At 41.3% G+C, this 18343-nt stretch overlaps 1 protein-coding gene across 1 annotated transcript in view; it reads right to left on the bottom strand.

Annotated features, from left to right (window-relative positions):
* Window positions 1-10471, bottom strand: part of RIMS1 (regulating synaptic membrane exocytosis 1) — a gene marked incomplete at both ends in the record, with an annotated part of 304965 nt that extends 294494 nt beyond the window's left edge. Inside the window, one exon of the mRNA XM_081313224.1 lies at window positions 10284-10471. Coding sequence (XP_081169350.1) covers window positions 10284-10471 — 188 coding nt within the window. The remainder of the gene's footprint in view (window positions 1-10283) is intronic.
* Between the last annotated feature and the right edge of the window lie 7872 nt (window positions 10472-18343).

Raw genomic sequence — 18343 nt, 5'->3', positions numbered from 1 at the left:
ATATAGATATATTGGTGCTGGTCCATGATCATAATAAAGATTGATTGATAGATATAGATATATAGATGATATTACATATTGGTGTAAAATACTTGGGAAATCGTTATTGTTAGTTAACTACTTTGTCTGTTTAAACTCCAGACTGCTTGTCTCCAGAGCTGTTACTTGCATTTTAAGCGGGAAGACTGCCTTAATTCTATTGGCCGCCACCTAGCGGTGATCCATATAAATAGAAGCTTAGCGGCAGTTCACCCCCGCTTCTGTGTTAACTTAATAAACGTGTTGCTGTTTGTACCAAGCACCTTGTCAATGCCGTCAATCCCAAAACATAACAGTGGCGACGAAGGTGGGATGTGCTGCTAAGGAGGAGAGAGCCAGAAGTCATTAGGGGTAAGACCACGCATCAGCGCCCTGATAGGAACTACGTTCCCCCCTCTGCCTGCTAGCAAACCACGCTGGAGGCACCCACATCCTAAGGATCAGTCCCTAGGATCAACAAAGAAGCCCTTAGCAGCACAAGGCATTGAGAGGTCAGCAACAGCTTACCATGGCCAAGATCGGCAAGCTGTCAGAGTTCGACGTGTCGCATCCCAAGAGGTGGAGCTCGTACGTTTCGCACGTCGAGAACTATCTGAGGGCTAACCAAGTTAGCGAAGATGGCTTAAAGGCTGCAACGCTACTGTGCATGTGTGGCCAGGCGATGTTCAATATAGCTGAAAACCTAGTCGCTCCAACCACACTAGAGTCAGTCACCTACTCCGATCTCAAGAAAAAGCTCAAGAAACATTTCGAGCTGAAGCTCTCCATCACTGCATAGAGACACGTGTTCGAGCAAAGGGAGCAGCAACTGGGAGAGTCAGCTGCCGAATTTGTTGCCGCGTTACGACAAGCATCCCATCTCTGCAACTTCACAGACCTCGAATAGAGACTGAGAGGCCGTTTGGTATGTGGGTTGAGGAACAGGGACCTTCAGCAGAAGCTTTTTGTGAAGAAACCTTGTTGTTCCAAGACACCCTGAAGGAGATAATGGCTGAAGAAGCTGCCGGGGGAGCCGTCAGAGCATTGCAGCCCTCCAAGAACACTCCCAGCCCAGAAGCCGTCCACCATGAGGACGCGGAAAGAGCCGATGACTCTGACAGGGACACTGAAATTGATCGGATGCAGAAACCACCAGAAAGAGGCCAACGGCCGTTTGAGAAGGCAGTTCCCTTCACTCGATGTGCAGGCTGTGGAGGTCAACACAGATGCTTGGAGTGCAGGTTCTGTACAGCAATGTGCCAGGCATGTGGCAAACAAAGCCACATTGCTGCCGTCTGTAAAGGTCTCCAGAGGGACATTCAACAAGAAGAATTTCTCAGGAAAGGTACAGGGGCCCCGGGGCAGAACAGAGTTGGCTATTGCTCCAGTAGGAGCGTTTTTAGAACAGGTGCCCATCACCCCCTTAAAGAAAAGCTTAGGCTTAAGGTCAAGCTTCAAGGAATTCCATGTCACATGGAACTGGATTACGGGGTCAGCCCTGTCCATAATTTCTCAAAGAACTTTTAAGAACATTTGCAACTGCAGCGGCAAAAGAGTTGAACTCAAGCTGTCAAATCTGCTGTTAGTGGATTTCCAAAATTCCCATGTAGCGGTTAAGGGAGAAGCTATGCTCAAGGTTCAATTCAAAGAGTTTGAGGGCCCCCTCGAGGTTGTGGTAGTCGAAGGCAACCTCACAAGCTTAAACTGGTTCGATGCCCTGAGCATCCATATGACTGGCATTAACAGAATGCAAGCAGCGGACCTGTCGGCAGTTTGCCAGGAATTTACTGATGTTTTCAGCCCTAGCTTGGGCAAGTACAAGCGACCTCCAATTGCCCTCCACCTTGATCCAACCGTAACCCCAATCAGGATCAAGACTTGCAGAGTGCCTTTTGCCCTCAAACCAAAAATAGACGCAGAGCTGGACAAGCTGATACAACAAGGCGTGTTGCAGCCAGTAGATAGCAGTGTGTGGAAGACACCATTACACCACTTAAAGCCAACGGTGAGGGGTGCATATGCGCGGATTACAAGTGCACTATAAACAGAGCACTTCAACAACATGCATATCCGGTGCCTGTAATCAGCCATATTCTGGCGTCTCTACAGGGAGGTCACGTATTCGCCAAATTGGATTTGGCCCAAACCTACCAGCAACTGCCCGTGGATGATGCCACGGTGGAAGCTCAGACCATAGTCACCCACAGGGGAGCTTTCAGGGTACGACGCCTACAATTCGGAGTCAGTGTAGCCCCAGGGCTTTTCCAGAGAGTGATGGAGCGCACGCTCAAAAACATTCCAGGTGTGTGTCAAACATGGTGGCTTCATATGATTCAGGATGGACAAAGGAAGGCTTTGCAATTGAAGAATTGCAATTTAGGTGACTGACTTTGCTTTGCTGTGCTGTACTGTACTCTATGAGAATAAATATTACAAAGAATTTTCAGGAAATGAATTTGTACAACTATGAAAATTGTCCGTTCCTATTACTTGTAACAACTGTGACCAGAACTTCATACACCTTGGATTAGAAGGTACCTGATACCAACAGCAGAGACTAACTACCAACATTTCAGTTTGTTGCCCTCAGTGAGAGCAATAAGAGGGTGCAAAACTCGAACACTGTTTTATGTAGCCTTCTCACAAACACTCCCTTCCAAATCTGTTCTGATTACTTACACCTCAGTGATAACGAGGAGGATTGCTTTTGTATGATCAAACATGGCAGTGCCGAGGACTGTGTTATCTTTAATTCATCAAAATGCAAGTTAGTCTAGAGAGAAATGGCCAGAAAAGCATGATATGGCTTGAAATGAATAAATTAATACTAAGTACATATATAATTCTTTTTTTCTCTTTTTCCAGTCAAAGGAAAATTAAATTTGCCCAAAGAGAAATATTTGAAGTTTTCTATTCTTGTGTTTCCCTCAACTTTTTGTCGATGAATTGCACATGTCATAGTTCCAAGAATTTCTTGTAAGCAACTCTGCTCTTTAGCTTGGGAAATGCACTGGTCTTAAGTTTATGTCACTAATATTTTATATACTCAAAAACATACTTATTACTCTAATCAGATATGACAGAGAAAATTAAAAATATACTGCTAAATATAAGAATGAATGTACAATATACTTGTATAGATCAGTCCATAGGAAATCATCCAAGACAGTGAATTTTCAACATCAAAATAAATTTAACAAATGTAAAGGCAAACTCATATGGGTGTGTTTCTCACAATAGAGAACACATTAGTATCTACACTGTACTTTCTTATATGATTTGGAAGCACAGAATTACACATAGTTTTCAGTATTTGGATTTGCATATATTTTGAAGAATAATTTCAGATGTTGAAGAGTATAGAAACAACAAAGATTTCCACTGTTCAATCAGCTGTAGCCTTAAGTCATTAAGAATTAGCATCAAAAGTTATAAAAGTGTTTTAGAGTCACTGTTCCCAAATGTAATAAATTGATTTTTCCAGGCATTTAGCAATCAATGATCTGGTTCCCAGTACACACTGCATTAAACTTACTTCAGTTATAGAAACTTAAGAGGTAATCTGAGTAATATTAACAATGGTCTTTGCAGTATGGATTTTGTGGTATAGGAGATATATGATATACGTGTATATATGATGTGTGTCTGTTATTAATAGATAAAATAATACAGGTAATCCTCAACAGTTTGCTTAGTGACCATTCAAAGTTACAACATTAAAAAAGTGATTTATGACCATTTTCACATTTACAACTATTGCAGCATACCCATGGGTCACATGATTTACATTTGGATGCTTGACAACCAACATTTATGATGGTTGCAGCGTCCTGAGGTCATGTGATCACCTTTTGCAGCCTTCTGACAAGCAAAGTAAGTGAGGAAGCCAGATTCACTTAACAACCTTGTCACTAATTTAACAACTGCAATGATTTACTTAACAAATGTAGCAAGTCGTAAAATGGGGCAAAACTCACTGAACAAATTTCTCACTTAGCAACATAAATTTTGGGCACGATTTGTGGTCTTAAATTGAGGACTACATGTATTCTATTTCCCTTGGAAAATGTAATAGCCATCTGTGAGGATAAGCAACTTAGTAAAACCTGTATCACCTTAATAAATACACAAGAAGCACCAAAGGAAAATATAGTTCTGCATATCTGATTTATGTCACAAGAGATAACATAAAAACAACCTAGGAAGACACAAGAAAGAGCCAGCTTGTTTTGCTATTATCAGCAGCTGTTGTCATCTTGAATTCTTTCCTTCTTCTTATTTTGTTCAGATCAGGTTTCAGAACTAAAGGTTCTTGCGAGTACAAATTAGACTAAGTAAGATCCTACATGCATGGATTCCGCCATGGCTATATAATCACAAAAAGAAAGGTATATTGCACTGTACACATGCTGTTGGATCCTCATGTCTCCCCAAAATTACCACAGAAGAGAAAGGATCTGTAAAGAATAGGAATTTATAAATATGCACACTCAGAAATCTACCCAATTTTTATTTTTTATTCTAGGTGCGGGTGAAGACAACACACATCTAAACAATTTTGGATTTTCCAGCAATTTTTTTGGAATATTGATAAGGCACTACAGATAAAGTAGGTACTGTAGTCAATTTACAAAACACATTTTTCATCCTCATCCACAAGTGCAGTCTTAGGATTCATATAAATTATTCTTTGCTAAATACTTTTGACAGTTGTTATATATATATAGCTTGCTTACTCAGATTTCCTCAACAGCTTTCAGATGTAATGGACTACAGTTCCCAACAAGCAAGAGAACTGTTGAATAGATGTATACTGCCAACCTTTAAACATGGGTATTACAAGTCCAAAAACTCTCACTAATATTTACATCGAATTGATGGTTCAAAGAGTTCATCATAAGGGGGGGGGAAGAGCAGTAATTTTGGCAGTTTTGTTAAAACGGAGTCTTTAAAAAAATGTTGTATCATCCATTAACCTAGTATGCAGGACTATAACACTGGAGGATTCATGCACACATTTTTGGTTGCTCTTGTCACTTATACAATTCTAACCATGACATGAAAAACAATGAGCAGTCATTTTTTAAAAACAAAAAAAAACCTGACAAAGGCTGCTGGATGACCCTGGATGACCCTATCCTATTAAAATACATTAATATGCTCATTTGAAAATTGGCTCTCTACTATGTGATTTTGAGTTGGTCCTAATAAAAAGGAATATAGTTTGTTTAAATTTTTCCCCTCAATAAGTAAAAATGACTGCTCCCATTCCTGGCTTTATACTGTTTTTTTTTTCCTTTTGCAGGTTTGTTACATAGAGTCTATTTAATTGGAAAGGCAGCGCATCTACCGAAAGCTCTACCCCTGCATTTTTTTACACCCGAAGGAAAAAAAAATGCTGTTTTCTCCCAAAGCTGCTTTAATTACACCTAAAATTCTGTGGAGAATACGCCTGCATAATTCTCATTGGTGTCAATCTAACATTCCTTACAGCTCAAGTAAACCTCGCCCCAATATGGTACCATCTGCAGATAAATCACCAAAACTGCGGATGCCCAGGAACTAGAGAGTAATAAACCAGAATTTCTGGATGGCACTTAATTACTAATGAATATTTTATTTATATACCTGTGCTATTTTATACTCCTTGAACTTTTTTTCAGAGCTGAAATTTAAGAATTAGCTAGATACTGTATGTAAAAGGTAAAACTTATAACGGTTCCCTCACTCTCTACCACTGTAAAGGAGGATACTGGATTAAGTGATTTAGGAGCCATCTGCAGGAAAGTCAATGCTTAACCAGTGTTTAAAACCCATGATTTCGGTGGCTCCTTCCATGCAGGATGCATTATTAGGGACCTGCAGTGAATGCTTACAAAAACTCAAGTCAGTGCTTGGGAACAAGACCAGCTGTTCCAGTTTAACTAGCTATTTTAATCTAAGGACAATTGGACTAAACTAAAACAGAGATGCAATGACAGTGGCATTCTTGAATCTCTGGGCAGTAAAAGCAACACGGCTTTGGCTATTAGTAGAAGTACCAACAAGTGAATGCAAATATTTACAAAGAATAATTCATGTTAAAATAGCATGACTATCCACTCAAAATCAAGTCTTAGGATTGTGGTTTTAATCAATGCATTTTATTTTTATCTTGGAATTTTATCTGACTCTTATCGCCTTACCATTGCACCTTACACAGTGCTGCCCGTACACAAATGGCAGAGATGTCTTTTACAACCCATCTTAGCAGAAGAAAAGTACATCCCAGGGCAGTAATAACATTTTCCCCAAACTGCTATTTTCTCTCTAAACCAGCTCTTCAATGTGGTAGAGATGTTCAAGGGCATCTCCCCACATTTCATCAGATTGTTTGCTCCCATGCTCTACTACTGTATTGCTACAATAACTTTCAAACAGTATCATACTGAAATATATCTCCAATAAAAGAGAATATATGTAACTCAAGACTGGAATGTGAAATTCTTGGTGCTTTCTGAACTTGTTTGCTTGCAGACATTTCATTACCCAATTAAGTAACATCATCAGTGCAAGTGAGTTTGAATTTTGCTGTTTATATGCAGTAATGATCCCTGCCAGTTTTGGTGGAAATGTGTTTTCTCCTTGATCCGTTTGTCTGGTATTAATAGATACTTATCTGTTGCTAGCTCTAGATAGGATGCTTTCTGATCTTTTTGTTTCCTTATTTTATTATCTCTTTTGAATAGTGTATAAATGTGTTTTATGTCTGTTTCCCCTGATGGTGGATTTGACATAATACCAAACTTCCAGGAATTCACTAACTTTTTTTTTGGGGGGGGGGGGATTTGGCTTAGTCTAAAAGGCTAACAGTTTCCCCGTTGAAATATACCTGCATATCCTTTTGTCATTATGGTGACCTTTTTCTGCTTTCAACAAGCAAGCTGATATGCTAAATCAAACGTGAACTTTTTCTAATATGGAGATAAGAGGTTTAGAAACAAAACTAACACAAAGTTGGCAATCTTGCCAAGATACTGTGCTATATTATTGTAAAATACTTATATATACAATGCTGTATTATATACAACAGATTCAATTTAAATAACTAAATTCACTTAAAATTGATAAAATTGGCTTAAATCCTATTGAACAAATATTTTTTCACTTCGTTTTCTGTGACCTGAGATTTAATTACAGCTTCCAGATTATATACCAAAATACCCCCCCCAAAACACCAGATTCCATCTACAGTACCTAATGCAGCAGCTAATTTGTTATTAACCAGATGCCTTTGGATGAAATAAGCTGCTGTGCGTGTGCAAGTATAAGAAGTTCCATTTTTCATTACAACCCTTTGAACACTTATTAAAGCAATATAAATTAATTACCTTTCAGGAGCAGTCCTCAAAGTTATTTTCTAGTATGTACAAATTTGAACATTCAAGGGACAGTCCTGATCAGGTTTTTAACAAGCTTTAAAAATGGCCTAGCCCTAGCTCTTACTTTTAGTTTACAGTATTAGGATATTCCTGCAGAACAAGAGAGAGGCAGACAGAAGTTCAGACTGCCTTTATGCAATATCCTTACATTTGTTACCTGGGCCCATGTGATACTGCTATTTACTGTATGCTACCTATATATTACTTAACTCCTTTCCAAGCATGGTGAAGATTCCTTGTGCAAGCATCCTAGCCTATTTTAGACTTCAAGGCTGTTACAAAGCTGAAAATATTGTTTGCTTGTGTATTTTTTTAACCTTGTAAAATAAGAAGAATTTAAATAAATAACTTTAAGAAAGTCATCTAAAAACCTATTAGGACTACAATTCTATGCATATTAAAAAGATAGAGAGATCATCAAGTCAGTATTTAGGACAGGGAACTTAACATGAAGCTGCGGATGGAATACATGCCATTTGCTATCAGCAATAAACTTCTAATAAAAGTTTAAATAGTTCTAGAAGAGTAGAAGACATTTCATCTTTCTTCCTCACTACGCTTATCCATCATTTAACTTCCCACAATTTATAAAAATAAACTTCTCTTGTTTAAGCTTGCAGATATTCAAATCTTCCATTTCCTCCTCCTAAAACAAAGATAACGATATCTCAAGGCTTGCAAATATCAGCTTTCCATCCTCACAGCACCATAAGCCTTAAACAGTAATTTAATTTAATTTAATTTAATTTAATTTAATTTAATTTAATTTAATAATAATATTTCTATACCGCCCTTCTCCCTGAGGACTCAGGGCGGTTCACAGGGCAAGAATAAAATACAAAATTACAAATATTAAAAGGAAATTAAATAATTGCCCGATTTTAAAACAATTGATATGTTACAATTATAAAACCCCAAAGATACAATATTAAGAATACAAGAATAAAAACCCCCACCAATCCCCCATCAGGCTAGGCCGGCTTGTACAAACAAAAACGTCTTCAGATCGCGACGAAAGGAGCGAAGATCGGGCGCCATCCGGAGCTCTACCGGTAACTGATTCCATAGTTCCGGAGCGCCCACAGAGAAGGATCTCCCCCTGGGGGCCACCAATCGACATTCTCTGATCGGTGGCACCCTGAGGAGACCCTCTCTGTAGGAACGCACAGGGCGCAGGGAGATTGATGCTGGCAGCAGGTGTTCCCTGAGGTACCAAAGTACCAAAGTTAAACACTCATTCCTTTCTGGTTTCTGAGCCTTCATGAAATAACACAACCTGCCATGACTACTGCAAAAATCTAAATTCCAGCTCATATCAAAAAGAGACAACACAATAAGAGATGGTAGTCTCCAGCTCCATCCCTTACATTATACAAAATAAAGAAGTTGAGTGCCTGCAGGGATTCCGTATTGCCATCTATTATAGATGACACAGCTAGCAGGAGGGAATGGAATAGACAAATCATTAGAACTTAGACCTTTTCTTAATGTCATCATTTTGGACTCAATCAAAAGAGGTTTCACAAGTTCATTTGCACACTCTGATAACAGCAACCAAAATCAGTCCCCCAAGGTCCAAGGAGATGCCAAGAATGCTGTCAGTACCGATAGAAGCTTGGCACATAAAAGATAGGAATCACCTGATCTGCTACTTCCATTCAAAACCAAGTAGGCCTGGGAGATGCTTTTAGTCAAAGAAGCTTGGATCCCCATTCATAGGCCCAACCACAATCTGTTTCTATCCAGCGATCCATTAACTGATAACATTAATTTTCAATACATCTGTTTTACAGGTTAGAAAATATGCTTATATAATGGACTGGATTGAAAAGAAGTTGGACAGTATGGGGAGAAAGTGAACAGGCTGAAATAAATACTAGAAAGCTCTAAATTATGGCATCTACTAATGATCTGACTCTACTCGCCCACCCATCCAAGCCTGTGTAGCAAAAAAAAACAACCAAAAAAAACCCCAGGGCATCCAGTTCATTAACTGACCATTGCACCTATATGCAATTACTGTGAAATGAAGGGGGGGAGGGGGAAGCAAATTGTATTTATTATACAGATTTTTCCATATTAAAAAGGGTTGTGTTTGCCTGACAACACCCTTGATCTCATACAGTATTGTACATTTTAGTTCATACAGCCCAGAATATATATTCTTAAACTGGGTTAAAAGGAGGAAGGCACACCCCAAATGGAAAATTCCTGCAGGTGGTTGATGAAACAAGGCACACACACCACAACAAAGTCCTCAGTGGCCCAGCTTGGCTTCCTTTTACACCAGGCGGGGGCAGCATGGCAGTTTAAAGACTCTTCCAACTAAGAAAAACCCCACCCCATCAGACCCTTCCGAAATAGGGCAAACTATTAAATCCAGGTTAAGGAACAGAGTGGTGATACTGTCACCTCCAAGCCAGCCCTCCTGGATTAAGAGAGACAAGAGAGGGGCCCATCCTTAGCCCCTTCCTTCCACCACAACAACTGTGCATCTCCCCCCAGGCAAATTGTAAGGGGCAAAGGGAAGAGTAGGGAGATAACAAGAAGTTACCCACAGGAGTGACAAAAAGGCTGGGCAGCGTTTGGCAAGGAGGGTGTCGACGCCTGGTAAATTACCCCCTCCCTCCGTTTCTATTCCTTCCTCTTCCTCTTCCCCCACCCCACCCCATTCATAAAACTCTGCCTCTGGTTCAGTGACAGCGATTCTGCCGCCGCCTCTTCTTTCTCTCTCTCTCTTTCCCCCCCCGCCGCCCCCCCCATCCCACGGCACCAGGTTCAGACTTACCCCCCCACACCCCACCCCGCCGGCCGCGCGCCCGCGCGCGCCCGGCCCCGGCTTACTTGAGCATGGCCTCCTCTTTCTCCTCCTCTTCTTTCTGGCGGTCCATCACAGCCATAATGATGTTCCGCTCCTCTTCTGTCAGGTGGCTCAGGTCGGGCAGCTCCTGCATGGGGGGAGGCACGGCGGGGGGCCGAGGCCCGCGGGGCCCCAGCGAAGAAAAAGGAGAAGGAGAAGGAGACGAGGACATGTTTGGCAAGCGAGAGAGCGCCTTGCCCGCTCTTTCCCCCCCCTTCGACACCTTTGTACCTTTGGGGCAAGGCGACCCAATCACTCCCGCCTCGGCTCGGCTCGCCGCCGCCTCTTCCTCCTCCTCCTCCTCCTCTTCTTCTTCGTCGTCTTCCTCCTCCTCCTCCTCCTCCTCCTCCTCCTTCTTCTTCTCCCTTTACACTGGAGTCCTCTGTTCATCGGCAGCAGCAAGGAGCTCTTGGGAAGAGGCAGGAGAGGAGGCGGAGACCCGGGCGGTCATGGTTGCTCCGTCCAGACGAGCCCAGCTCCGCCGGCTGCTGCTGCTGCTGCTGCTGCTGCTCCCGCTGCCTTCGGTCGGCCGGTTCTCAGGAAGATCGGGAGATGCCCCACAGCCTCCTGCAGCCCATCCTCCGAGGCTGGGAGAGGAAGGGAGGGCGCGGGCAGCGGCAGCAGCTCGACAGGCTCTGTGCACCGTCAGGGCTGGAGGGAAAGGGCGGATGCTGCTGCTGCTGCTTCGCCGCCGCCGCTGCTGCTGCTGCTGCCTCCGCCTGCTGTTAAATGCTCTACTGCTGCTAGTAGCTACGGGGAGGGAGGGAGTTTAGTGTCAGTTAGGCGGAGTCCAAACTGCTTCGCTCCTGGGTAACGCCGAGGTCTGTCTTGCCGAGACAATCCGGGCAGCAAACGCGCCAGATCCCCAACCTTTTGATTCCTCCAGACGCGGCCGAGCGCCGCGCTTGAGAGAAACAGGGAAGCCTCGCTGTGAAGCTGAGCCTGGAAATACCTCTCCGAAAATACAGTCCTCTCGATTTCGGATTGAAGGCTAGATTAAGGCTGCCTTCCCAAACCAAACCTGGGCACGGGGCGCTGGGGAATGCAAGGGTTTTTGCAGACGAGTAATCCCAGTTAGGAGGAGTGTGTTCCCCGAGAGCGCTGAGCCGTGTAGGCGACGTCTGCAAGAAACCCCCGGCGATTCGGGGAGGTTTATTCCCAAAGCGGCGGGTGTAGTAGAAGTTGGAACCTGTGGCTCTCCGTTAGATTGTCGGATTCCGATTCCCCAGATGGCCCCAAAGAGGAGTCGGAATCCACCATCTGGAGAGCCTCGGATTTCCCTGCCCTCGCCCGTAAGACTGCCGTAGCTGGAGCCTATTTGCATGGGAGGGAAGAAATGCTGCTTAATTCGGATGTGGAGGATTAAGAAACCACGATTTCAAATTGCAACGCTGCAGTTTTAAGCATACCGGTTTGGGATTATCCTCCCTTAAATCCATGTGAATACGCATGGTTAGGATCAAACGAAATATTTGCTTCTTCTTTTTTTTTTTTGGCCTCTTATCGAGCACTGCTCCTATGTGGCTTGGTTCCTGTACAGTTTTTAATAGGCGAAGAAACGACGTTAAATGAACTGCGTACGAATTTAGGTAATATGTACAGCATAAATGCAGTTGAAGCAAATTTATTTAGAAATCATATGAGGCGGGAAAGATACTTTATGTCCAAATCTTAATTTAATCTTTTACTCTCTAATTTTGGCAGTAACACTGATAAGACAAAAAAAAAATACTGTATGGAGCCATATGCCCAAGTGACTGAAAAATTTGTCAACATTTCTGCACATGTTAAATGTTTAATTTGATTTTTTCCCCTTTTCTGGAATTATGTGTTGATAAACAGCCCTTTTAAGGTTTGTTGATGAATTTATTCAATGCAATATGCAAATTTGAAATTTGCTCACTTTTTTCTTTAAAGGATGTGTGTGAATATATGGTAGGGAAGCTGCAAGTAAGGAAAATTAAGCACTGTTCTTCCCAGTAATTATTCTGAATTTTCATTACAATGATTTTTCAAAAAAAACTTATATTCTGCTTTTTTAAGTGAAGGTAATGTGACATATAACAATAAAATATGCTACAAGCAAAAACTCAATAAATGAATAAAACAATGGTCACAACAATTTAGAAAAATAACATGGAGATCCAACAGAATATTCATACAGTAGTCCAATACTAATGCAGAGAAGGGAAAACACAGTAACATCAGACAAGAAACCCCCCCCCTCAGTTGTGAATTTGCAATTGGTTAACCATTCAACCTGTTAAGTTCCTTCAAACTATTTTAAAACAATAACAAAAAGAGTAATGCATTGTGCAGTATTGTGTCTTGTGCGTGCATGTGCACCTTCAGATCAGTGTTGACTCCTACCAACTGCTCTGATTAGTCCCTGCAGTTTTCTTGGCAAGGTTTTTCGGAAGTGGTTTGCCATTGCCTCCTTCCTGGGGCTAAGAGAGAGTGACTGGCCCAAAGTCACCAAGTTGGTTTTTGTGCCTAAGGCCAGACTAGAACTCATATTCTCCTGGTTTTTAGCCTGATGCCTTCACCACGTCACCAAATTGGCTCTCTATAATAATGTACTAAATTAAATCATGAGCAATTTTATGTTGTTAACATGCTTTAAAGTTATATAATACCACACTATTTTTTGTATTAGAAGGAACTTTTAAGCCACCACTCTTTAGTTAGTGATGACCAATAGTATCAACAGAAACTTTGAAAATTGTCTATGAATTTAACAGGAGAGATTAAAACCAAACTAACTCTGTTACCAACTTGCTTGCATCATATTCTGATGATCCCATCAATCTTTTCCACCTACTTAGGTTTGCTAGCTAGAAATTTGCTAACCTCATATTTTTCCTGTAGCACTCCCAGAATGTCTATGCACTTTCTTAGTTTTATTCATAATAATAGTATATACATGCACATTCACATGTTCTTCTGTCCTCTAATTCTCCATCCAGAGATTAAACATCTGCTTCATCTTAGTACCGGTATGTACTTTATTTCAAGTACTATATATAAAATCTGAAGTGAGGGTGTTATTTTACTTTCTATACTCACTGTTGCAACTTCACTATTTTTCATGATGATGGGAACTGAGTATTTCTTGGCCCCAAATAACCAAAACAGCAGTGCTACTTAAGTTCTTAGTACAGGTATTTTCAGGTTAGTTCCACTCTCTAAATCTATCTTTAACTTAAATTTGTATTTATGTTGGAAATCGTACTTGAAAATGGACTACCAGTTATGGTGGGTGGTATTGTCTTTCCTTGAGCTGAGAAAACATTGAATCCATGCGATACTTTCCAAAGCGGCTATATGTTCCTGCACTGAAAACAGGCTATATATTAACGTACAGCTTTAGCAGTTCTTGACTGAATTGTGCAGCTTCAGCACTTCGTTGACACAAGGACACCATTTCTACTAATCCTGTTTGTATTTCAGAGATGTCCTTAAATTGGACAACCTGGAATTTCCTATATCCAGCGTCAGCAACACACATTTAGTATAGTCGTTGTGTCAAGCCATTTGCTTAGCTATGGTTTATTGAATAAATTGCTGTTGGCTGGTTTATATAACAGATTAAGCCGTAAGCCAAAGTTTTATCAACCAAAGTGGCTGGATTTACACATAAACACTAAGCAATTGCGGCTTAACTTGTTATTCAATAGCATAGCAATAGCACTTAGACTTATATACTGCTTCACAGTGCTTTACAGCCCTGTCTACATGGTTTACAGAGTCAGCCTATTGTCCCCAACAATCTGGGTCCTCATTTTACCGACCTCGGAAGAATGGAAGGCTGAGTCAATCTTGAGCCAGTCAGGATCAAAGGAATTGAACTCTTGGCAAATGTGAGCAGTGTCAGCCTGCAATACTACATTCTAACCACTGCGCCACCACAGCTGATCAAATTCAGCTATTAATAAGATAGGTAGCTTTAGAAGCCAAGGTGTTCAGTCATAATACTACCATTATGTAAAGAGGCTTGTCTTTTTATGGTGAGATGTGATAACTTGATCCAGACAAGGTCTGTAGGGTTTAAATTAGATCTATTTTTGAACTGAAATGGACTTATTTCTCTCCATTTTGCACCTTAATAGAGCTTTTATATTTCAGATTTTCTTTCTTTTTTCTTTTATTGTTTTAGCATTTCCTAGTGATTTTTGGCTAATTCTGCAATAAGCCCATTCATTGGTGAAATACAAGGGGGTGGGGATGGAAGAGGTAAGGTAGAAGAGACTTTATGCCCATTGGTTATTTGGTGTTCATATACCACTTTGTGTTTTTCTTAATAAAAAAAGGGAATCATATTGAATCATTGGAAGGTATCTTTTGATTACCAGTCTGACAAATCATATATCTGAAAACCCCTGAAGACAAAGGGAGTATGTTTAAAAATACATACATGTATTTCTGGTCTGGTTTCTGCTTCCCCATTCACAGGTATCCAGATCAATCAATGGCTAGCCGCTAGGCATTGTAGGACTGAGGTATTGAAAAATATGCCCGTCTTCTTCATCTGGCAACTTGCAGATACATTTGACAGCAACCATCAACAGCACCATCAACATGAAACTTACAGGGAATAATAACAATCAAACATATACATAACATTAGATTAGGGATGACTTGGAAGAAAAGGAAGCAGCAGAATTCACAACTTTGTCTTCCTTATTCATACTTTGCTTGTTAGGTCTTCATCTATGGAAATGGCAGAGACTGCCTCGCTTCCCAATGTTCATTGACGGATCACACCTTTCCTTAATTTACATCTTATCTTCAGTGGTCCTAGGCTATCATATATGTGGGTGATAATTTAGAAAGCAATAGGGTGGCCATATTTAGATGTTTGCAGCCCAGATATGGTAGCTCTAGCAGTCCATTGAATGATCCTCAAAGAAGTGCAGGATACTGAAGTTCTTTCTTTGGGAAAACAGCTTTTGTGCTAGATTTCTAAATGAAAAAAAAACAGTGTAATTCCCCTTAACATTTCCCTACTAAACGTATTTTCTCTGAACCAAGCTCTATTGATTGTGGTGCTTTGATTGGGACCTTATTTTAATTTCCAGTTTATCAACTATTTATAATTTATATCTGAGCACTGCTGTTTTGTTCCAAATAACCAGGGAGATTCCAAATGAAATGGGAAGAAGCGAGTGAGCTGTTTGGAGAAGGGAGGCAGTTTGCCCCACTTTCTCTAATACTGGCAGGCATATAGCTTTTGTACTTTTTTAAGAAAGGGAGGAAAATAGGAAAGTTTGAAGGACTATAAAAGCTATATCTTATGATCAAAGTTCACGGGGGAAAAAATTAGCCCTGTCTGCCATAACAAGTTAAGGAATAAAAAGCTGTTCGAGAATAACTTGCATCTAATGTAAAAAACGAATATCCACAATCAGTCAGCAACCTGCCTCTCCCATTATTTCATATACCTTGTTCACTGAAGTTCATGGTTTACTATAATTTCCTGATTCCAAAAAACAAAGACAATTTTCCCTTGTCTGAGCCCCATTTGTGCTTTCTGGAGACTATGACTTGTACTGAAAATTTATCATAGCTAATTGCTAAATTAATTGAGCTTTTTACTAGGTAGTGTGAACCAAATCTGTTAGGAAAGTTTGTGAATCATTACATTTATTGCTGAACAGGAAATCTCTACCAAATTTTGGGAGAGCTTTTTTTTTAACTACTGGCATGCTGCAATTCACCACGATAAACTGGGTAAATCTCCTCTTCCAGTTATTATTTCTGTGCTTGTAAAAATACATGGATGCAATGTCTGCAAAGGAACCTTCCATCACCCAATCCTACAGTATCTCTAAAATTTGAGAATTAACCATCTGTGTTCTAATTTTTACGCCAACCCTCACATCCATGAAAAGTGCAAACATTTTTTTTAAAATTGTGTGAATGTAAGAAGTAGAAGGAATGTGCTGGATTCTTTGGATGCAGCTGTCAGAGATCAAGGGAGAGGCTGGGAAAATACCAGTGGAGTGGTGAGGCACGCTGAGCATTGTGAAGCTCTGCCTTTCCCTGAATGCAGGCTTCCGAGTTGCTCCCATGCTTGCACAAAAGCCTCTCCTCCAGCACAGTAACTGGGTGGCAGGTCAGACCACCCAGGCCACGGTACGATGCTCCTCTGCTTCATAAAAATGAGCGATTCACCGGCAATCAGAAAGTCTCTCCTGGACCAAGCAAGCTGGCTGCCTTATCATTGGCACCAGCTGTGCGAAAAGAGCTGCAACTGGGCACACTCAGCTGGGAGAGGATTTAAGCAATGCCGCTCCTATTTCTCAGTTGCCACAAGCAACTTTAGCATCTGTCTCCATGTTCCATGTCTCTTGATTCCAAGTACTCTCCTGATCTTGATATTGCAAGATTTTGTTACACTTTCCAATGTGCATTGGTTGATCTTGCTTTATACTTGTTTCTTGTCTCATGGCAAACTTGGTGTGCAAGCACACACTCCCATTTCCCAGTAACTCCATTCCTGTTTCCCCTCTTTGCATTCTTTGCTGTGCTGGCACATCCACCTTTCTGGTTCCCAGGTCAGGGGGCTCCTTGGCTTCAACCTCAGACCCCAAGCGTGTTCTTGACTAGTTGCTGAGAAAGCCTTGCTTGCGGTCCTGTTTCTCCGCACAAATGCTGTGCAGCCTGGCTGACAACATGGAGGCATTGCACAAAGAATAGGACACTCTGTAACCAGCTGGAACAATTAACAGATGCAATGACTAATATGCTGGTGCACCTGGAGGGGCTTGGAGGCTCAGCACTATGTTGCTCAAAATACCCCACAACTGTTCTCAAAACATTTGACAGTTGTTCTGAACTGTTTGTTGCTTTCCTGGTGCAATGCAAGTTATAGATTCATTGTCCCCAGAGGCTCACAATATGGAGTTTCTTCTGAGCTTGCTGATGGGCCACCAAATGAGCCAACCCGTGTCTTCTAGCCAAAAACACCATCCTGTATAATTCAGGGACTGTTAGAGGAGGAGCACTGTCAGATTTTTCAAGAGCCTGATGTGGTTGATCTAAGAATACATTAGTTATACTGGAAGTACTCAGTAGTAATAACAATACCACTTAGACTTACATACCGCTTCACAGGCTTTACAGCCCTCCCTAAGCAGTTTACAGAGCCAGCATATTGCCCCCAACAGTCTGGGTCCTCATTTTACTAACCTCAGAGGGATATAAGGCTGAGTCAACCTTGAGCTGCCCAGGATTGAACTCCTGGCTATGAGCGAAATTAAGCTGCAATACTGCATTCTAACCACTGCACCACCATGGCTCAATGGCAGAGTAAAGCTCCAGCATAGTCTGGAATGGCACAGTATTCCTAGATCAGTTCTAGGATGTGCTCTTGGATAAGCTAACCTATTGAATAGATCCGACTTTGCCTAATGGCCACCTTAAGAGGGGTAAACAGAAACCCTAGCAGAAAGGGCTATTGTATCATTGTGTCTTCCCCAGGGCTAAAAGAAAGTGCTACATTTGGCATACGAGATGCCTATGGCTGAATGTTTCAGCCTACACAAGATGCTTCATCTAGTCACCAGAGATTTCTGGTGGCCACATATAAGCTGAGGTGCACTGATATATCACCCACCTGCTTGTCCGGACCAAGAATATTTCAGGCAAATTTACTAGCATCGTTCAACCCCTGCCAGTGCTCTTAGATACATGGAAAATCCTACCAATTGACTGTTTCACTGACCTTCCATGTTCTTGAGGATTGACTGTCAAATGGTGCTGGGTCATATCACCAAGAGGGAGTCATTTCATCTCTTGTGAAGGCATCCTCATTCAATGACATCACCACAATGTCTTCCAGTTACACAGCTTGCCTGCATGTATCACCTAGGATGATAAGTATGCCATTCACCACCAGATTTTGGAAGATCCTGTTTGCGCTCCTACGTAATAATTTTTCACCCATTCACCAATTATCAACGAGTCACATGGATAGGTACAATAAATCAATCAAATAACCATGAAGCATTTCTATTGTTAGGGAACCAGCTTGGCATAATGG

Source organism: Vipera berus (assembly GCF_964194415.1).
Source record: "Vipera berus genome assembly, chromosome: 1".
In the NCBI taxonomy this organism is placed as follows: Eukaryota; Metazoa; Chordata; class Lepidosauria; order Squamata; family Viperidae; genus Vipera; species Vipera berus.
The sequence above is the reverse complement of the archived record's forward strand: the minus strand, read 5'-3'. Positions and strand labels throughout refer to the sequence as shown.